The 23,347-nt window shown below is 41.0% G+C and overlaps 1 protein-coding gene across 1 annotated transcript; it reads left to right on the forward strand.

The window, feature by feature from the left end:
- The first annotated feature begins 1,391 nt into the window (after positions 1 to 1,391).
- On the forward strand, positions 1,392 to 23,299 carry slc12a4 (solute carrier family 12 member 4). The gene is made up of 24 exons (XM_053437715.1): positions 1,392 to 1,981; positions 10,458 to 10,546; positions 10,637 to 10,768; positions 11,116 to 11,262; positions 11,636 to 11,690; positions 12,176 to 12,306; positions 12,420 to 12,661; positions 13,038 to 13,252; positions 13,869 to 14,033; positions 14,332 to 14,430; positions 14,665 to 14,722; positions 14,818 to 14,992; positions 15,196 to 15,314; positions 15,420 to 15,518; positions 15,669 to 15,788; positions 15,923 to 16,027; positions 18,513 to 18,681; positions 18,992 to 19,187; positions 20,053 to 20,222; positions 20,513 to 20,644; positions 20,921 to 21,028; positions 21,174 to 21,361; positions 21,493 to 21,626; positions 21,982 to 23,299. Exons 1-24 carry the CDS (start codon positions 1,846 to 1,848, stop codon positions 22,071 to 22,073), a joined length of 3,276 nt encoding a protein of 1,091 aa, XP_053293690.1. The 5' UTR covers positions 1,392 to 1,845; the 3' UTR covers positions 22,074 to 23,299.
- The last annotated feature ends 48 nt before the right edge of the window (positions 23,300 to 23,347 follow it).

The following is a 23,347-nucleotide window of genomic DNA, read 5'->3' on the forward strand; positions in this document are numbered from 1 at the left end:
AATTAAATGAAACTGCAGCAAATTGTACACACTCATAGATATCTGTCCTCTAAACATGCATGATAAAAGCCATTATTTTTCATGGGAAAACTGTGGAATTGTCAAAAATACTCAATCTTTCAATGTTTAAGGGAGTGGCAACAAACACTGGATACAGGTTATTTCTGACTCACTCAAAACCAATAAACTGAAGAATTTTAAAATTTGCAAAGGGAAAAACTGGAAGAAACTGGTATGATAAAATGAATGAACTAGTGCCAGTTTTGGATTTAATATTATTTTGGAAAAACATTATTGCATTATTATTCAATTGATGACATTTTTTTTATCATGTGTGCCTTGAGCCTGTAATAAAGTTTATATATGTCAGTGGATAATCATCATTACATGGGAATTTTAATCTTTCTGTAGTCCATGCATCTTTTAAGACCACGTTACCCTCGAGTGTCAGGTTGGAAGTCAAGGATACACTGGTGTTTTGCCCCTGGTTTGATAAATGAAACGTCTATGTATTACACACAGTGATTCATTTCACCTCTTTCATTCTTGGTATGCACTCTGTGCCTAAAAAAAGTTGATGTTCAGAAGCTTAATCAAATAGTGTGTTAATGTGCAGAAGCATTCTTTTTATTTACTACATGAGATTTTCCCTCCAGCACGTCGGCCTTGAGAGCGAAATACACTCCACTCCTTTTTGGATTATTTTCCAATGTTTTTTTACTTAAAATGGACATTTCTAAAACAAGGGAAAAAGCTGTGATAGTCACATTAGTTTACAAAGTCTCTTCAATCCAAAAGGGGCAGAAGCAGCATGTCAGACGGACTCAAACAGGACTCCTAATAACAGCCTTTCGACGTAGCCTTTAATCAGCTGCTTTAATGGTTTCAGTGCAGCTACTGTTCCTGGAAAGAGGAGGGTCAATGTCACCCTCTGAGAGTAATGTTACTGTCATTCACTGCGGGGCCTTTCTTCACAGCTTCAACAGCTGTAAACCCTCACAAATAAATCATATATTACACCTAACATCCATGTGCTGTCACTTAATAGATGACAAGGCAAATGTTGAAAAAGTTGTGATTGATCACAAGGTCAGAGCCTTTACATCCCTTACCCTTTATTTCTTCTCTCCAAGGTAATTTCGATTTTTTTTCTTCAAAACTGCCACGTTACTGTGTGTGTGTGTGTGTTTTGGCAAATGTTCCCTCTCACAGAGGTTTGTCTGTGTGAACCTTGAACAGATGAGCTTTACTCTCCATTCCCTGTCAGTGTGACACAGACATCAGAGAGGGGGGGTCACCATGCACTCTCCCACCCTCTCGCTGTGCATGACTCAGGAAGGACAACGCAAACTCTTCAAATCACAACTGTGAACCCACAGGTCAAGGGAGGGGGGGGTCGTTCCTGTACTTTTTGAGGACCATTTTAAGCATAGACCCTACAGAGTGAGGGCATTTTGGAAAGTGAGGACAATTTGACAGGTTCTAACTTTTTCAATGGGCTGACTGAGGGTTGAGACTTGGTTTTAGGGTTAGAAGTAGGGTTAAGGTTAGGCATTTAGTTTGGAAGGCTATGGTAAGATGCTAGGGACTGTATAATGTCTCACTTAGGTTGAAGCAGACACGTGTGTGTCTTTCAAGAAGCATCCCAGAGACCTCCGTGCCCGTGCTGTTCACACACACAAAGGGGCTGTCCTGTGGGTGGGGAATATGATAATATCCTTCAGAGGAAGTGAGCGCAGTGTAGTGGAATGTAGTTGCCATTAGTGGGAGTTGAGCTTGAGCGGGCTAACAGCTAGCCTGCTATGTTGAGTGTGAGCTGGGGACGCAGAGGAGAGTGATGAAAACATGCCTCACTTCACTGTGGTGCCAGTGAAGGACCTCGCTCAGTCCAGCCACGACAGCCTGGAGGGGATCAACTGGGTGGATTACAGGAACACTGGGCAGGAAAACCATGATCATCATGATACTGTCAGCTCTGATGGTGAGTCCCACAACTTCACATTTCATCGCTTAACTCAGAAACTCAAAGTGTCTCACGTGGAGGTTTTGAAGCTGGACGAATACGTCCTAAAAGTTCTAGTTCATGAGTTGAACCCAACACAGCATGGAGAGGCTTGCTTTGTCTGGAGAGCCTCCTGAACAGCTGGTTGTATGGTTACCATGGCAATTCCTCAGGGCCAGAAAGCTGTTTTCCCACGGCAGACAGGTCTGTTTTTGACAGCTCACTTTAGGTACATCACTTCTTTAGTGGTTTTGAATTTTCTTTTCCTAAGCCTTAAAAAAATAAACTGTTGGACAGAAAGTGAAATAAATGAAAGGGTTGAGAACCGTGTGGGAGAGACACAACAGGGCTGTGGGGCTGGGTAAGGGAGGGGCTCACACCACTGTTGCAACAAGAAAAAGGGCCTCAAGTGGTTTCCCGCAACAAAAGATGGAGTTCTCTTTTGTGCCAGGGGTGAATTTCCTTTCACAGAAGATTGGCCGCTCAATAACACAGGAACTCCTCTGCCTGTACTCGTTTCACTGTGTGACTCTCTTGTGGCTCCACTGTTTCAGCGTCAGGAAAAAAAAGGGGGGGATGAGAAAGAGGACGGAGGGCAAACGAGGAGAGGAGCGAGGAGGTTTGGAGCTGCTTGGTTGGATAATGTGAGGGCACGCAGCACTGATTTGTGTGGGCTGAGCTAGACAACCAAGTTGGGAGTTGTTTTTATAACCAACTTGAGTTTTCTTCTCTTTTTTATTTTTTCAGGACGTGCCTACATGTAGGTGTGGTCTTCAAATGAAGCACCCACGCTTAAGCAGGCAAACAGAAGGCTGGGCTGGGCACAAGCTACAAACTGAGAAGCCATTCATTTAAATATTGGAAACTGTCTAGCAGTATTAGCTCTTTACTACTGAATAACATCAGATAGGTCCTAAGTTCAAGGCTGAAGACTCATCTAGAGCAATTTTCAGACATAACCTCTGGGTAAAATCGGAAGAATTTCAAGTTTGCCTTTCACACATGCTATTTCACAGAACAAGGTTTTCTGCGCAGATGCGTTAACAACAGCAACAAATCCTCTGTATTATTCCAGAGGCTAGCAACCGGGAGTGCATGCATGACAGCCTTCAGAGCCTTTTTTAACATTAGAAACACGCAAAAAGTTAAACACTTAAGAGATCAAAGTAGAATAAGTGTTTAAAGGAGTAGTGGCTCACATGAGGTCGGAGCAGAACTTTGGACCATGCCCCTTTAAAAAGCTTTGATGACAGAGGGAGAAAAACAGATGTCCTAAAATAACCCTGCAAGGTTTCTGGGTGAGTTTTTCCTACAGGCCTGCTGCTGCTCTCTCCCCTGTCTTCCTGCTGTCATAACCCGCTCCATCCCACTCGAGGAGCACTTCCTGTAGTTCGAGAACAAAAACAACCAATACATTTAGTGGACAGTTGCAAGGATGTGTATATGTTGGACATGGTGCGATGGAGGAAGAAGCAAGTCTGTGATGAATGTGGAGAGTCCACGCAGTGGGATTCCATTATGTTTCAGAGACTAAACTGGTAGTTGATGGAATGTAAGGGATGGAAATAAGGGGGGAAAGGTTGGGTGGGGAAGTATTCCCAGTGGTAATAGTCTAAAAGTGGCTGCGTGTCCTAGATGATTTCATCATGGGAGTGGTGGGTTTGTGAGCGTGGAACATGTGTGTCTAAGCAGCAGCATGACATTGCAGCATGGAGGAAATGACACAGTGCAGAGTCTGTCTCAGGCTGTGAACTCAGCTCTGTTCAGCACAGAACCAGACTGAACACTGTGCTCATTGAAGGAGCTCTGCACTCCTGAGCAAGAGGGACTACCCTGAAACAACCTGCACCTTTCTGTTCATGTGCTCCAACTCTTTTTTCATTATTCAGAAAGTAACCGTTGAAAGAAATGGACATTTGTGGAGTTATGTATAGTATAGCAGGTATAGCAGCCTTTTTAAAGATCATCATTTTTCCTGATGTCTTTCATGACCGATTGTAAAATCCTACTATTTTTGTGCCATTGTCAAAGAATTTTAAAACCCTCATAAATCTAAGAGGAAAAGTGAATAACAGATCATATTTTCTCTCCCTTACTTCTATTTAAGTGCTCTTAGTCCAGGCAAGCCAACCAAATGTCCACACACTAAATAAAGTAAACGTGAGTAAGATATTTGATGTTATCTATAATAACCCACAAATATCCAGCCCTTCAAGCATAGATACGCATGTGTTCCCCGAATACATTTTCACAATAATAATTATAAATTCATCCCTTGAGCTTCATGAGATTTTGATGGTTTTAAATCTGTATCAATTAATTTAGTTCTACTGAGGGCATCTTTCATAGATTCTGCCATGTTGCACTGCCAGGTTTCTACAGTAGTCCAGAAGGGACAAAGTGTAATGGCAGTAGAGAGCGACCTTTGCATTTTTATGTTAGATGATACATTTTCCTACATGCCTGGAGGAGGAGGGTGATGCAAGGGTTTTTTAGTTGGTTGTTATATACAACTTCACCACTATATGCCGCTAAATATTACACACTGCTACTTTAAATAAAGTTGTTAAAGGGAATGTATAAGAAAACGGTAACAATAACTTCTTCCATATCCAGCTTGTTACTTGGTAAATTGCATATCTGCTTTGGTCCCCACCAACTGGAGAATAACATCTGGGTCTTTAGCTGCTAAATGCTGCTTAACGATCCCAAGCTACTCTCTAACTTTGTTTGAGTGCCATTTGGTGCTGGAAGGTTGCCAAACAGTGGGATTATTTGAGCTGAGAACCTTTCTGTGGGTTTCCTTCTACAGGGGACAACTTGATCCTGAAATCAATTCACTAGTCACATTTCTTCTTTTAGTGTAATGAATAAAATACAGCAACAATAGAAAACCACTTAGAACGTGGCTTTTGTACTGACCTTAAACCAAACAGGTGCGGAGGACCTTGTGTAATGGGTGGATGATTCTGAGAATGCGGCTGTGCGTTTTTCTCTCTAATTCAGGGCGGCCATTCCTGTCATGCTGTCTGGCATGCCACATGGATAGCAGATAAACATTGTGGGGCGGCAGAATGTGGAGGCAATGATGGGGTTGGAACACGTTCTGATAGCCGTAGACAAACATACACAAACATATACACACACACACACACACACACACACACACACACACACACACACAACCCTTAACTGTTCAACATTTACAGTAAGTCATTTTCTGTAAATATAATTGCAAACGATTTGTTGAACATTTCTTATGATGCAACTGTTTTGACTTCTTTATTCCGCTCATTTCCTTCCAAGTGACTTGAGGCAAACCGAGCAGCTCAGACTTAATATTTTTACAATGTACTATTAGAACTTCATTGCCACACACTTCACAGATGTCAATACACTACAAACACAGCAAAACATGGATAAACACAAATACTTTAATGTACATGGATAAATGATAATTACAATGATTTCCATGGACACGTGGTGAAAACATTTTGACAGAATTGACACTTTCTTAAAAAATCATTCTTAAGAGTGTAACAGAAAATATTGCTGTTGAGACTGTTGGCAAATTGTAGCATTTTCAATGTTATAGTTTTGTGTTACTTCAGCCATTCACAAGGTTTGTGTGCACTATGCATCAAGTTATTATAATAGAACAAGTAACATCAACAGTAACAGGTTACTACATTTTTTTACTTTTTGAAGTTGAAAACACAGTTTAGGATATAAACGCATTATGCTTGTTCTGTGGACATGACAGGTTCCTGCTGGCACTTTGATACAGCACAGTCTATTAGTTGAACGAGAACTGAAGTTACTAAAGAATATGTATATAAAGTGCATTTTTGTATGCTGTTCATGGTCACAGTTATAGACAAGGCAAATCTTTAATAAGCTTTATTGTCAATGCAAAATTTGTACAACAAAATGTTTTGTGCAGCATCTAATTTCCCAGCACCCATTTCTGCACATACATCTGTTCACATTCATTCATTGCATCTGTACCATACACTGTAGGGTACACCGTGTAATGTAACTACATGTAACTTTCACACAAATCAGCTTGTCTGCTTGTCTATACAGCTTTAGGCCTTCACTTGATTGCATTAAACTGTTTTTCAAGATAAATCCTCCAGTTCAGACCACACTTTGGGTTCAGTCAGTCCTTAGTGTTACACCCTTTGACATCCCCATTTAGTTAATTTGTGTTTTTCTGAAAGTCTGTTGCACGATCACCTCTTTCCGCCCACCTTCACCCCCTGAGGTAATCAGACTGAGCTGCCGTCCTTTTCTCATCATTAGCGCACATCAGTGTTAATATGTTTTGCTGCACGGCTCAGCAGGTTAGCATCTCTCTGCGCCGTGCTGATTCCTCCCTGCATGAAACACGACCATTACAGCTAACACAGGCCTATATCTGCAACTAAATTAAACTGCTCTATGCCACAGGCTAGGGAGGAGCAGAGGATTTGCACATAAAGTCTCTTTCACTGTCTATCTCTAACTCATACACACACACTCACACAAAGCGACTGTTTGTGCAGCTATCCTTATTTGCGTTGACTTACATTCATTGTGGACAGCCTCACCAAAACCTTGTTCCTAATCTTAACCATGACTAATTTATACCTAACTTTAACCTAACCACAATTCATATCTAACCACTCTTACTACTTTACCTAAACCATTAAACACACCCTCACTTTAATCTTACTGAATTATTTTATGCAAAATTGCTTTTTCTCCCCATACACATGACGAGTCCCCATAATGTAAGCATGTAAACACAAAAAGGTCCTCACAACATGAGAAATGCCAAGACCACACACACACACACATACACAGACGCACATGAATGCACACACCACTTCAAAACACCAGCATTCACTCCAACATTCCTGTCGACTAACTGCACAGCAGAGAGAGCTAAGCCGCACAACTTCTCTACCTCAGTATTAAGTCTTAAATGTTTATTAAAGAGGAAGTTTAGCAAAGAGGCTTTCTCAAACCCTGAGCACTTAATGGACAGCGATATTGTTTTCCATGTCTAATCGGCTTTGAAAAGTGTAGACACATTAGGGTAAAGTTTCTTTTTCTCGTGAACATTGTTTTTTTTTAGATGTTCTTTTGAAAAACATACTCGTTGAATGCTCCACACTTCTTAGCCAAGTACTCTACAATCTATACCAAGTGAACTCTGTGACCTCTTTGGTGAAAGGTCCTGAAGACTCGCTGCATGAGCTGCTTTCTGGAGGTTGTTTGTTGGACCCATGACACATCATGAGTCATATTGATTTAGTCTTTGTAGCTTTGACATGAGAAATTTGTTTTTGTTCTGAAGTCGTGAGCTTTGCACTTTCAACAGCCCAGCATCTTCACAGGGAATTAATCCATTTAGAAACACAGATATCCTAACAACTAATACGCAATCTGTAGGAACAATTGCTCTGGAGCTTTGTTGCATTTTATGTTGGACCAAGGCTATAATTTAAATGCAGTAGACAAACCTATGATAGTTTGCTGTATTTATAGTGTGGGATTGTTTACCTGCGGAACATGAACTGAGACTAGAAACAGAAACAAGAAGGTGTCTAGCCCCCAAATCTTGTGTATTCACATCCACAATCTGGTTAGATTACTATTCCCTTGGCATCACATGCTCTTCTTTTCTTGACTGTTCTGACCACAGGACCCCACTGAGACCCCCCATGAAGATCACCTGACTGCCTAACTGAAAATAACATTCACTTTACAAGAGTGACTGGTTTTGAATGAAACTCAGATTTACCTACAGAAACCTAAAAAAATCTATGCCACGTTGATGAGTTCAAATATACTGTATTACTAAATTCTTAAATGCTCATTCCCACACTCCTGTAGGTAAAGTCTGCAGAAAGTAAAAGTTGGACGCACCCTCCTGTAAATGTGTTTGTGTGACAGCAGACACCGTCTTTGATCTCGTGGCTGTTCTGCTGCGGGCACGCAGGTGAAATGTTGGGACACGTCGCTGCAATGCCTCGCTGCTGTTCTGTGCTCCCAGCACGACTCTTGCCTGCCTCCATAACAGGCCGGCTTATCTTCCATCTTTTTAATTAGACATTTAATGCGAGGTTATTAACAGCAGACCCCCACCGTCTCCTCAGCCCACTCTGAAGTGAACTTTATTAGTTTGGAAGGTAAGTTGGAAACGGAACTGGGTTTGAGGCGGCAGCGATTGAGTTATAGTTCCTGTCAGCTGTCAGCAGAGAGCTTCTCACAACATCCACCTGAATAGAAGAGATAAATAAAGGTCTCTATAAATCAGTGCCTCTGTCTCCTCTTCGGTTGTCTCCCTTCATTGTTGCTTCAAATACAGATGTTACATTTTTATCCCGCTCCACTGATGGCAAAATGACTGCAGAGAACAGTGTTGACATAATTTATCTTCCCGGACATCGCTAATCTCCAGCTGTGTTATTTTTTAGGGGTTGGAAATACACATAATCAGTTTAGCCTCTAAGTTCATACTGATGGATTGATTGAAGGATTTAAAGAATATCTATAACTTGATACCCTTTGAAGCTTTTTGCATCCTGTCAACATTTTTTAAACAAATGCTTTCGTCAGTTAATAAAGAAATTAAACCACATCATGTTATCTACAATCATTCAAAAGTTAATATAATTGTTTTGCTTAAAGCTACAATTTGTCAGTGATACATCCAGATATATCCAGACTAATCATCCAGACTGCACAGTGAAGGAGTACAGACACTGTACCTCTGTGAGATACCACCAACCAAAGGCTCTGATATCCCAATGAGCAGACATGTGTCTCGCTTGTGTGTGTGTGTTTGTTGGTGTGTGTGCGTGTGTGTAAACCAGCACTGTACCCTCCACTCCCCACCCCCATCACCACACTATGTGTTAGATCAGGCCCCTGAATGAGTGCTCACCCTGGGTGACTGGGTGTCCTGGATAGTAATCGACAGTTTGACCAGGCTGGAGCACAGAGTTGCTCTGTTGTAGTCGGCACACAGAGCACACTGTAGCTATGCTGAGCCACAGTGATACCTGCTGCAGCGAGACACACAGCACAGGTGAGTGAGGACAGACGCTCGACCACGTCACTGGCAGCAAATGGGTTTATTTTCACCACATTGGAGAATATGTTTCTGCTTCATGCCCAATCGGTAAATTGGCAGAGTTTTTGTTGCAGGATTAAATTGGCTTTTTCAGATGCCACTGTTGAAGTTAACATGCTCCAATAAACCAAAGCTAGGTCATTTCAAGGTAATTGGGTGTGTGCGTGGCTGTGAATGTGTGTTATAAAGTTTGCGTGCAATGATTTCACCAGGCACTGTTCTCAACTCAGCTTGATTGATTCCTTTCTTTCTAAGTAGAAGTTAATGGGAGTAAAATCTAATTATATGTTTGTTTATCACCTGAACTTTGCTTTGGTTTGTTTTTGGCCTTTCACTGCAGCTTCACTGTGTGTTAATTTATGATTAAAAGTGACAATTAAAAGCTGATTGAACTGGAGTTGTACTAGAAAATTGTATTGTCCCTGTCGCCTTTGTTTTTATTAATTACTGTACAAATGTGCTGTTTTTACTCCTAATTGAGATTGTATCATCATAAAGCTGCAGGTTTGGTTTGATTACTTAGATATTTGTTTATCTTGACATTTAAATTAAGTGGATTTTTCTCTTTTTTTCTAAATCTAGTGGTAATCCTTTTTCGTTTGTTTGTGATTTAACTTTATTTTTTAATGCAAATCTTTGACTCTGATTGGAGCCATGTTTGTTTTGTTGAATGTCAATAACTGTTCATCAGTAGTGTCAATTTAAAGATGAAACAGTCATTTATTTGGGACAGGATTTGACCAAATACTACATGTGATTATGGATGAAATTGTTGACTTTTTAGCTAAATCATTATCAGTTCATAGTCGTTGTTTTTCTAAGAGAAGTTTTATTCTAAAAAGTATTACCTATTATTTTAATAAACCTATCATATAAAGGAAGTCAGCCTGTTTCCTGTTGAGAGGTGGCATGGTGGGACAGTTCTTGGTACTGTCACCTCTGACTCAAATCTTCCCCCTATAGTGAATGTGAGTGTTAGTGGCTGTCTGTCTATGTTGACCCTGTGATGCATTGGCGACCTCTCCAGTGTGTACCCCGCCTCTCACACGACCCTCGACGCATAAGCAGTATTATGGATAAATGTTAGAGAGGCCTCTGAATCACCAATACTTACCATGAAAGTCAGCTCGTTACTGTAACATGATGCATATTGACTTGATGCAGCAATGCGTGTAATCAACAGGCCTCCATAATGTCTCAAAGAGCCATGTCTGTCTGCTTTATTGGCTGGGAAATATCTATTTGTTTGGCCCTATAGCTCAAATTGTTATTTCGCAAAAAACTTTTTTTTTTTCTTACTCTTAAGTATTTTATTCCTCTCTGCAACAGGACATCAAGAAGACAGTCCGTTCTTCAACAGCGCCGACACTGCAAGCAAGAAGAATGACTTCTACGACAGGAACCTGGCCTTGTTTGAGGTTCGTTAATTTTACTTTCCAATATTTCTGTCTGAAAGCTGACCAAAACAAAACTCATTAATATAACGTGTATCGTGCTTGTTTCTTCAGGAAGAGCTGGACATCCGGCCGAAGGTTTCCTCTCTCCTCAGCCGCTTGGTCAACTACACCAACATCACCCAGGGAGCCAAGGAGCATGAGGAGGAGGAGAGCACTGAGGCCTCACGTAGGAAGACCCCCAAGGTCAGGAGCCAGGCCACAGCAGAGGAACACTATGAGACTGTTTTTCTTCAGTTTTAGTAACTTAATCCTCCTCCTCCAGCCCTCTCCCTGCCTCACCATCCAATTTCTAGTCTTCTATTAGAACTTGTTGACAGATTGCTTTTGCCTTTTCCCCCTCTGTAGTCACACTCTGCCCATTTAAGAGCTGGATACAGGCAAAGGGCTGATAACACGATTGAATGACCTTTAAAAAGTACATCAATCAATGCTAATGGTCGATACACTTGTTTCCGGAAATGTCACGCTCAATAATCTCCCCCTCTCTACCCTTCCCCCTCTCTACCCCTCCCCCTCTCTCTTTCTATCAGTCCCCCAACATGGGCACCATGATGGGAGTCTACCTGCCGTGTCTCCAGAACATCTTCGGTGTCATTCTCTTTCTCCGGCTGACGTGGATCGTCGGGATGGCTGGCATCATGCAGTCCCTCCTGATTGTTCTCATGTGCTGCTCCTGTGTTAGTATGCGCATACATGCTGTACACACACACACACACACACACACACACACACACACATGTTCCACCACCAACGATGCGGGACACAATCCAACTTTTATTGCCAAATCAGTCGATAAAATCCAGACCGTTTCACAAGCAGCAGCAGTGACTCTGTGCAGGGCAAAATAATGTGGCTTGACTTGTGTGTTTTTTTTACCCAGTGTACTCTCATCACCTAGAGCTACTTATGCTGAATGTGTCCTCCTTTAGTTAGAGGCTGGGCTTGGCCACAGCTCGATCACCGGAAGTTAACGTTACACCCACAAGTTGCGGTGACGTCTGCATGTGTGTCATTTTCCAAACTTCTTATATTTTCCTCTTTGCTCCACAGACGATGCTCACGGCCATATCAATGAGTGCCATTGCTACTAATGGTGTCGTTCCAGGTAATTCTTTGAAACTGTTCTGTTTCTTACATATGCTTACATATATTTTTTTTAAACAATACTTTATTAAAGAAAATGCAGCAGTAAGCTGTTCACATGTAGACAAATACTACACAGGGCTTTTTCAGTTTAACTGTATTACTTCACAACACTTAGTTGCTGCCAACAGGCCAACCTGCATGTAATATGGATAACATGAGTAGTAAGAATCCTGGTAAGTGGGAAAAGAATAAATAATAAATCTAGATAGAAATTAGGAAAAAGGTTTCAAAACGAAAAAGAAATTATGTTACAATTATCATGTACCTATTTTATTATAACCACAAATAATATAAAATGTTCTGCTAAAATAAGATGTTTATGATTCTATTTCACATTCTTCCACTTGGGGGCAGCAGAAAGTCACTACTGAATGTAAGGCATGCAGGGATAAACTTTAAATTTTTCCGTGGCTTCCTAAATGTAACAGATTGTTTTTTTTGTAGCTGGAGGAGCTTATTTCATGATCTCACGTTCCCTCGGCCCGGAGTTTGGAGGAGCTGTGGGACTGTGCTTCTATCTGGGCACCACCTTTGCTTCTGCCATGTACATACTGGGTGCCATTGAAATCTTCTTGGTCAGTGTGTTAAAGTCTTAGTTCATTGTGTCATTCCAGGTCACATTTGCGTGGACATAGACATGCACACACATGCATTAACCTAAATCTTCTGTCATTTTTTCTATATATAGAAATATCTGTTCCCCCAGGCGGCCATCTTTCATGCCACAGACCCCCTGGGTAACGACAGTGCCATGCTGAACAACATGCGAGTCTACGGTTCCATCTGCCTCATCCTCATGGCTGTGGTGGTTTTTGTGGGAGTCAAATATGTCAACAAGCTGGCCTCTCTTTTCCTGGCCTGTGTCATTATCTCAATTGTCTCCATCTATGCCGGGGCAATCAAATCCATGACTCATCCCCCAGAATTCACGTAGGTCTGCCCAGGGAGGTGTGTTCGAACAAAATGTGACAGTGAATTATTGGAAACTTAACAAAGATTTATGGTTGTGAGAGCATTCGTTTTGAAGAGGTGATTCTTTTCACATTTCTGTTTCATATTTGTACTATTTGTGTTATTAATAGCATTGTTGTTACTATTATTATTGTATCTTCAAGTTTAACTTTTCTATGACAATCCAATTTATGGATTGTTTATTTATTCAAATCAATAGCAGTATGTGTAAATGAACCTTTGGTTGTGAGTCTGAAGAGTGATATGATGATGATGATGATGATGATGATAATGGTGGAAATAATTCGGACCAAAATAGCAACATTTCCCCGTTTCATCCATGTCATCGCTGCAGGATCTGCATGTTAGGAAACAGGACTTTGGTGAGAGATCGCTTCGACGTGTGCGCTAAGACTGTGATGGAGGGCAACATCAGCGTGCCCAGTCAGCTGTGGCACAGGTTCTGCTTGGCGGAGAACATAAGCAGCGCTCAGTGTGACGACTACTTCATCCAGAACAATGTGACAGAGATACAGGGCATCCCCGGACTGGGCAGCGGGATTATCAGTGGTAAATGGACTTTTACTTTATCAGTGATTGAAATATTCAGCATGAAGTATATGACTCTTAATGATCCAAATATATGAGTAATGGAGCTAATCCTGCGAGCTCGTTCAGGCAGCACATTCAAGCTGTCCTGTGACTTGCCTCACCCTCCACAACCCTCAATAATACACACCCTCCCAATTTGAGGTTCTCTTTGAGCTCCAAACATTTCCCAGCTCTCCTTTTGCTTGTCAATGCCTCTGCTGCCCTGCCTCAGTAGCACTGCCTGTCGATTTATGCTCCTCCACCACCAAGCATCCACCTGTAGGGTTCAAGATATTTGCTCATCACCCCCCATTATGCTGATGTAATTATATCTGGGGAAGTGATGAATTCAATGGAGCCTAGATGCCAAAGAGGTAGGACACAGTAGTGGACCTCAGACTCATGGGGAGTTTGCACATATGCCAAAATTTATAATATTTTTGATAATCAATAATCAACATTTTGACTCAATGGGTTGTCTCTAACCTCTGGAAATAAAATGCCAAACTCTTATCCTGCTTCATGATGACACATATTTAGTAATCTGATGCCATTCACCTGTAATGCTGGTTTATTTCCATTGTTTTCCTGTTAGATAACATGTGGGGCAACTACCTGCAGAAAGGAGAGATCTTAGAGAAAGCGGGGCTTCAGTCAGTGGATGCCCTCGGCACCATGGAAAACTTTGGCATGTATGCGTCAGCGGACATCGCTACATCATTCACTCTTCTGGTGGGGATCTTCTTCCCGTCTGCCACAGGTATAACGACAATGTCATGACTTACAAAACGTTTATATAAGTATTATTTTTGTAACGGCTTGAGTGTAAAGATTGTATACAATATGTTGTAGATAATGTGACTTCTTAAGATAGACCCATCTATTGGTTTATGCATTGTGATAAACCCCAAAAAATTACATTTTTACATTAGGTGATAAAAACAAAGTGAAATTGGTGTGCAGGTGCAAAGATAGGGATCTCTCCCTGATCCAGCCAGCAGGGGGCATCATTTGACAGTTTTACCATGTCCTTTGTTTCTGTCTTTATTTTCTTGTAGGTATCATGGCAGGCTCCAACAGATCTGGTGATCTGCGAGATGCTCAGAAGTCCATCCCTGTGGGGACTATTTTAGCCATTACCACTACATCACTTGTTTGTATCCTTATTCCAGTGAGCACAATAAGACAAAGAGCAGAAAACTGATTTCAGTTCATTCTTTATGACTCTCTTCCCCATCTGCATGCCGAAGTCTCCTTGGCAAGATACTAAACCCCTAAATGGCCCCTCATAAATGTTGAGTGTACTTATTGTAAGTTGCTTTGGAAAAAAGCGTCAGCCAAATGACATGTAATGTAATGTAATTAACAGCTCCTTGACCTCTTGCATTCAGATTTTAGTTCTGTTGTCCTGTTTGGGTCTTGTATAGAGGGAGTAGTCCTAAGGGACAAGTAAGTTCATTTCTGTCTTACTGTAGCTAACAAGTATTATCAGGCCACTTTTTGTGATAAGTCAAATTTAACAATGTTAAAATGAATCCTTGCAGATTTGGGGACGCTGTGAGAAAAAACCTGGTGGTGGGGACCCTCTCTTGGCCGTCTCCGTGGGTTATTGTGATCGGCTCCTTCTTCTCCACGGTCGGCGCCGGCCTGCAGTCCCTCACTGGAGCCCCCCGCCTGCTACAGGCTATCGCCAAGGACAACATCATTCCTTTCCTCAGGGTGGGTTGACACTGTGTAATGTGTGATCAAGAGCGTGCATTGTTATTTTCGAAATACAAAATGATTTGGATATGTTAGCATAATATCTATGCAGGTGTCTTATTATTAAAATATTATTAGCATGTGCAGACGTATTTGAATATATTCCAAAAAGGTGATTTGCATATAGCAGCATGTAAAGCATATTGAATGATTTGTTCCAGGTCTTTGGTCATGGAAAGGGCAACGGAGAGCCGACATGGGCACTGCTGCTGACTGGGCTCATAGCAGAGCTGGGTATCCTCATTGCCTCACTGGATATGGTGGCTCCTATTCTTTCCATGTAAGCTCACAAACAGGCACACAGGTCAAATGTCAACTATAGAAAGCGTCATTTTGATGATTTAAATATAAATGTATATATACCCTCTTTGTGTTTATTCAACAGGTTCTTCTTGATGTGCTATCTCTTTGTCAACTTAGCCTGTGCAGTGCAGACTCTGTTACGCACCCCAAACTGGAGGCCGAGGTTTAAATATTACCACTGGTCAGTGCAGGTCTATCTCCGCCGAATCAGGAATTCAAATGACCAACTTGTATGTTACAAGTACCTTCATGAAACTAATGCCTAGTGCGTACGTGTAAATAATATTACTGATCTGGGTATGTATATAGGTAATGTGTATGTGACCCACAGGGCTTTGTCCTTCCTTGGCATGAGCATGTGTCTGGCTCTAATGTTCATCTCCTCCTGGTACTACGCCATCGTGGCCATGGGCATCGCTGGGATGATCTACAAATACATTGAGTACCAGGGGTATGTGCCTTTAACATACAGTGGATTCTCTTATGTACGAGGACAGTGGAGTTTTTTGAGGGATACTGGTTGAGAAAAGATTACTTTGAGTTAATGTGTCACTTCCTGTCTCTCTCACTGACAAACAATAACAGAGCAGAGAAGGAGTGGGGCGATGGTATCAGAGGACTGTCCCTTAGCGCCGCACGCTACGCCCTGCTGAGGCTGGAGGCCGGACCCCCGCACACCAAGAACTGGAGGTATACGGCTACACATCAAGGAGCTGCTCAGAATGTCACAAACATTTTTGAGGAACTAGGTGGCCCGTAGGTGTTTTCACATACAGTGCCTTGCATAAGTATTCACCCCCCTTGGACTTTTTCCCATTATGTACTGTTACTAACTGGAATTCAAATAGACTTAAATAAACTTTTTCCCGTTTGATCAACAAAACATGCATAGTACTTTGGAGGTGCAAAATAAATTTTATTGTGACACAAACAATAATGAGAACAAAAAAGTTAACATCTGTTGGGTGCATAAGTATTCACCCCCCTGTGTCAATACTTGGTAGAACCCCCTTTCGCTGCAATTACAGCTGCAAGTCTTTTGGGGTATGTCTCTACCAGCTTTGCACATCTAGAGATGGAAAGGTTTGTCCATTCTTCTTGGCAAAAAAGATGAAGCTCAGTCAGATTGGATGGAGACCGTCTGTGAACTGCAATCTTCAAGTCTTGCCATAGATTCTCTATTGGATTGAGGTCTGGGCTTTGACTGGGCCATTTTAAGACATTAACATTCTTTAATCCAAACCATTCCTTTGTAGCTCTGGCTGTATGTTTAGGGTCATTGTCCTGCTGGAAGATGAACCTCCGCCCCAGTCTCAAGTCTTTTGCAGACTGCATCAGATTTTCTTCAAGGATTTCCCTGTATTTGGCTCCATCCATCTTTCCCTCTATTCTGACCAGTTTCCCTGTACCTGCTGAAGAGAAGCATCCCCACAGCCTTATGCTACCACCACCATGTTTCACTGTTGGGATGGTGTGCTCAGGGTGATGGGCAGTGTTGGGTTTTCGCCACACATAGCGTTTTGCATTGAGGCCAAAAAGTTCAATTTTGGTCTCATCTGACCAGAGCACCTTCTTCCACATGTTTGCTGTGTCTCCCACATGGCTTCTGGCAAACTCCAAACGGGATTTTTTATGGATCCCTTTCAACAATGGCTTTCTTCTTGCCACTCTTCCATAAAGGCCAGATTTGTGGAGTAGACGACTAATAGTTGTCCTGTGGACAGATTCTCCCACCTCAGCTGTGGATCTCTGCAACTCCTCCAGAGTAACCATGGGCCTCCTGGTTGCTTCTCTGATTAATTTTCTCCTTGTCCGACTCTTCAGTTTGGGTGGACGGCCTCCTCTTGGTAGGTTTGCGGTTGTGCCATATTCTTTCCATTTTCTTATGATGGATTTTATGGTGCTCAGAGAGATGTTCAAAGCTCTGGATATTTTTTTATAACCTAACCCTGCTTCATATTTCTCCACAACTGTATCCCTGACCTGTTTGGTGAGCTCCTTGGTCTTCATGATGCTGTTTGTTCAGTAATGATCTCCAACAAACTCTGAGTCCGTCACAGAACAGGTGTATTTATACTGAGATTAAATTGCAGACAGGTGGACCCTATTTACTAATTATGTGACTTGCAAATGTGACTTGTGAATGCAATTGGTCGCACCAGATCTTTGTTAGGGGTTTCACAGTAAAGGGGGTGAATACATATGCACTCAACACTTTTCAGATTTTTATTTGTAAATAATTGTGAAATCCATGTAATATTTCCCCCCACTTCCAAATGATACACTATTTTGTGTTGGTCCATTACATAAACTCACGATGAAATAAATTATAATCTGTGGTTATACCATGACAAAATGTAGAAAAGTCCAAAGGGGGTGAATACTTATGCAAGGCACTGTACGTGTGTTCAGTCACATTGCCCTCCAGAATCCATCCATTAAGTCCATACTGACACACACCAAATAAGTTTCATCTGGTAGTTTGCATACAAAACATTTAAAACATTTTTTGGGGAGTAAGTGCCAAAGGAAGTTTTTTCCTCATTTGTTAATTACCATTGTTTTTGCTGGGCAGCTCCAGTAGCATGACAACTTTGCAGTACTATATTGCAGTATAACAAGCAAAGACTTGAGTCGTTCAGAGGTCAAAAGGCATCTAGAGGTCCAGGAGGAAACTGTGATAAACGTATTTGAACATGTGGTTGACTGTCACTTAAATGCGATAGAAGCAGTAACAAGTAACCAAGATGCGTGGACATCAGATTTTATCTTTTAAAGCAAGATTTTGCTTTGTTCTTTTGTTTGTTTTTTTATTGACCCCGGCAGGTATTTTACAAAAAATTGTAGAATGCAAGTATTTCCAGAAATATTAATTGTGTACACATTCATTACATATATTCATTAGATATTGTTAACGATAACACTAGCAGTAACCAATAAGTGTATGTAATGAGTGTGTAAACAAACAGACAGAAACTCATCATTTCATCAGTTCCTCAATTGACAGTGACTTTATTTTGTTTTTGAATATCTTTGAATCTATGCTTCCAGCACAGCATCAAATAAAATATACAATTTGTTTCTATATTCGGACTAAATTCTTTGCAAACATTTCATTGACCTGGGCCTTTGTCTCATGTTTACTGTCTGTGATCCACTCCTCACTTCTCTGCAGACCACAGCTGTTAGTGCTGCTGAAGCTGGATGAGGACCTCCATGTAAAATACCCCCGACTGCTCACGTTCGCCTCGCAGCTGAAGGCCGGAAAGGGTCTGACCATCGTGGGCTCTGTTGTCCAGGGCAACTTCCTGGACAGCTATGGGGAGATGCAGGCGGCTGAACAGGTAAAAACTAGAGAGGGGTGTTTTGCATGTTGTCAGCTCTCCTGCTGTCTCAGTCAAATTACTTGGTGCAGGAATTTTCATTTTATTATTTAGGCAAATTAAATGTATTCTTCATTTTGAGACAATTATTAAAAGATGCAGTCATCATGCTATTCCCTGGTACCCAAGTGTCACTATAGTTAGATTTAACAAAGATGGAGAGCTGAGTTTAGAGTTAGATGTTGGACATTAAAAAGCATTTGGTGTATATTCTTCATAACTGTTTAATATGTCCACCTACGTCTTGTTTCTAACCTCCTTTTTTGGCCAGGCTATAAAGAATATGATGGATATTGAACGGGTCAAGGGTTTCTGCCAAGTTGTGGTGGCATCCAAGGTGCGTGAGGGCATCGTGCACCTGATCCAGTCCTGTGGTCTCGGAGGCATGATGCACAACACTGTGGTGATGGGCTGGCCTTACCGCTGGAGGCAGAGTGAGGACCCTCGAGCCTGGAAAACCTTTATCAGTAAGTCTCACTGAAATACCACTGACATGATGGAGTACTTGAATGACAAAATCTGCATTTGCAATATGGCCCTTTTTTCAAGCTCCTGCTCGATAATTACATACCCCAAATGAATCTCTGCAACTAAGGTTCTATATGAATAATCTTGATAATCCATATAGAGGTAACACACGTTAGACTTAATGCGTTAGCATCACTATAGTTGTTACGAAGGCGGAGTAAATGAAGATGGAACATAACATAAATTAAAGATTGTATTTCCTCCCAACACAAGTTTACAAATTTAGAGTAAATATCCCCTATGTAATCACACAGTTTTAGCCCAAAGCACAACATCTGAACATTATATGTTTTAAAGAAAACCAGAGCAGAGTTATATAGGTTTAGGTAGAGACATTTTTAGGAGTAATCTCCAAATTGACCATTTGGCCACATTTGAGGAATGTCACTATAAAACCTAATAGAAAATGCATTAATTACATTTAAATACAATTATTTGGTTTGTCAAAGAAACCACTGTAGCTTTCTGGAGAGCACTGTGCACTAAGCTGACCGCCATCAAAATGAAGCTCTGACTGCACAATGTTTATATGCTAATGTTTCAGGAACCTCAAAATTCTAAACTTGTAGTCAAAATCACCATGGGACTGAAATACCTCATTTGAATATACTTTCTAGATGGTAAAATACATTGTGTCTCAAGTCTTGTGTTCCAACACTAACCTGTTGAAAGCACATAAATAGTGTACTACAATTAAGTGAACTCACTTAAGAATTTGATCTGAGACGCAGCTTAAGTTTTCATGTATATGTTCCAGTATATAAAAACAACACTACTGTCTCTGCCATGTTCATCTCTATGTAGACACAGTCCGCTGCACCACAGCTGCCCACCTTGCTCTGATGGTGCCCAAAAATGTCTCTTTCTACCCGAGCAACCATGAGCGCTTCACGGACGGCAACATTGATGTGTGGTGGATCGTCCATGATGGCGGGATGCTAATGCTGCTGCCTTTCCTGCTAAAACAGCACAAAGTGAGATGATAGTGTTTCTTGTCTATTTTGGAGTTTTCCCAATATAAAGGATTTTTACCAGTAGTTCGTTAAATGTTTGCTTTTTAAAGCATTAAAGCCTTTGTTGATTTTTATTTCAGATATAAATGTGAATTTTAATTTATAAACTCAGATACTTTTTGAACAGTCTGTTATTTTTGTAATTTTGACCTTTCCATTTTGAAGAAATCAGCTTTTTTAAACGTATATTCTGCATAAGTCAAGTATTAAATACTGTAGATCTTACCAACATGGTTTGATTTTTATTTAAGGTTTGGAGGAAATGCATGATGCGCATCTTCACTGTGGCTCAGATGGACGACAACAGTATCCAGATGAAAAAAGATCTAGCCACGTTCCTTTACCAGCTGAGAATAGAGGCTGAGGTGGAGGTGGTGGAGATGGTGAGGGCTCCTCTTACATTCCTGTTCCCATTTCAGTAAACAGGGAAAATTCATTTTTGTCTCTTTATGATATGTTTTAACTTGGTTAAATGATGTCGATTGAGAGACAAAATTTTGTTTGTTGTTGTTCACAGGATGCTACAAATGTTTTTTTGTTTCAACTGAAAAATCCTTGGTGTTCAAATATTTGAACCTGAATTTGTTTACTGGTGTTGCAATACCATCCATGTAAACAATATGTTTTAGTTGTATTAACCACTGAAATGATGAATTCAGCACGACAGTGACATCTCAGCGTACACTTACGAGCGAACGTTAATGATGGAGCAGAGGTCCCAGATGTTGAGGCAGATGAGGTTGTCCAGTGCAGAGAGACAAAGAGAGGTGGGATTTATAAGTAGTTTTGTCTTGTTTTTTTTAAATTTGTGAATGTAACCTGCTCAGCATTAACTCTATTATTGATATTAGTGTTGGTTATATTCAGTGTATTGACAACCAATCCACATAATACTCCCATCAACCTCTGCAGGCCCAGCTGATTAAAGACAGACACTCTCTAGTGCGAATGGGAAGTCTGTACTCAGATGAGGAGGAGGAGGTGGTGGAGGCTCCTCCAGAGAAGGTTCAGATGACTTGGACGAAGGAGAAGTGTGAAGCTGAGAGGAGGAACAGGAACAACGCCCCTGAGAACTTCAGAGAACTCATGAGCCTCAAGCCGTGAGTTGCTGAACCTCTCGGCTCATTTTCCCGTTCACTTCTTACAGGTTTTCTCAGTTCAACAAAGTGAGAGCTGGTGTAGACATAATACAAAAAAGTTTACTCAGTCTCTCCCTCTTTCTGCACTCCAGGGATCAGTCCAATGTGCGACGAATGCACACAGCTGTTAAGCTCAATGAGGTGATAGTCAACAGGTCCCATGATGCTCGATTAGTGCTGCTCAACATGCCGGGGCCGCCACGAGACACGGACGGAGATGAGAACTGTATCCTTTGCCAATAGGATATGATTTATATTATACTTTTCTAGTCTCGATGACAACTCAAAGCCCTTTTCAGATCAGTTTTGATATTCACTCATTCACACATCATTCACAAATTATTCAGTCACTAGCAGGACAGCTGACAGGGGCAGGCTGGGGTTCAGTATCTTGCCCAAGGACACTTCAGCAGGTGGAATTGGGGAGACTGGGATCAAACTGCCGACCTCCTGGTTAGTGGAATACCCTTTTGAACTCCTGTGCCACAGTCGCCCGAGGGTTTTGCGCAGTTTTGTAAAAGATGATGAGCTACAGTAGACAATAGTTTGTTTGGGTTTTATTTCCTTAACTGCTTCCTCAGATATGGAGTTTTTGGAGGTGTTGACTGAAGGCTTAGAGAGAGTGCTGTTGGTGAGAGGCGGCGGTCGGGAGGTCATCACCATCTACTCATGACCAACTAGGAGCGGCTGCACAGGGGGCGCAGACTCACAATACATCCCCCATCTGGACGCAAGGCAGTACACGCACAGCTGTCAGACAGATGTTGGTAGATGCATCGATTTGACTTTTTATCTGAAGTATGGACTTCTGAGTACATAAGAAGTTTATTCTATTCTTGTAGAATATTGGGACACATCAGTGTCTAGACCTGTCCAATATGTTCACAGCTTCGCTGTCTTTTCATAAAATAAGTATTTGTGTCAGACTGTTAAACATTAAAGTTAAGATTTTCCTATTTAGAGGTAATAAATACCTCTTCATATGTGAAAATGAACCTATATGATGATTTGGCAGACAACATAATCCTAGTACAATAGAGTACACTTTCTTTAACACCTGTTTTAACAGTATTTTAGATTTTTATTTTTTAAACAGCCTCTTGATTATTTTGGAAGCACATTTGTATTTATTTATTTATTTTTTATATAACTCCCCACCGAGGTAAAAGAAAATATTACTATAAATACAAATAAGATAATTCTCGACATTTCTTATGTTGTGTTGGTGGCACAAAGTCCAGTTTGTAAAAATGGATGGCAGAGATCATAAGCAAGTTTTAATTTATGACTTTTGTTAAAATATTTGTCCAAGGAATGTTTTCGTTACTGTTACATTTTAACTTCTTCTGCTGTACCTCTAAAGCTTATCTGCACATTACAAAGAAGGCAACATTTAAGTTATATTCCTTTAGATTAACATGAAGTCAAATCCATTTCTATACAATTTACAATTATTTTTCTGCAATTGCCACAATGCGTTCACATGCTGTCAATACCTATCTGTGTGGTAGGTTCAGCAGAGTTTTCTAATCATCTATCTACACTTTCTCTACAAAGTTAGTTTGTGGGGTTGTTCTGTAAACAGATGTACCAGTTACTATTCTGTTGTATCAGAATGTCTGACAAAGTACCAGCTTCAGCAGCATTGCATGTAGTATTAAATCACATTTTATGTTACCATAGTATCCATTGGTGTCACCTTATCAACCAGCACTGAAATCTGAAGGATTACAACTCTTAAGAAATTATGTTGTCAGATACATAAGATTATCAGACCACATTTTTGTGTTTTCTTGTCTTTTTATAGGAAGTAAAGTATGATCAGTATTCCGGACCAGCATTCAGAGTGAAAACTGTTTCAAGTCAATAAAACTGTGCAGGCCATAGACTGTATTTCAATATGGACCACGCGTCTCCACTTTTTCCCACTATCCAGAAATGAAGATA

The sequence above is a fragment of the Pleuronectes platessa genome, chromosome 1, assembly GCF_947347685.1.
Source record: "Pleuronectes platessa chromosome 1, fPlePla1.1, whole genome shotgun sequence".
Classification (NCBI taxonomy): Eukaryota; Metazoa; Chordata; class Actinopteri; order Pleuronectiformes; family Pleuronectidae; genus Pleuronectes; species Pleuronectes platessa.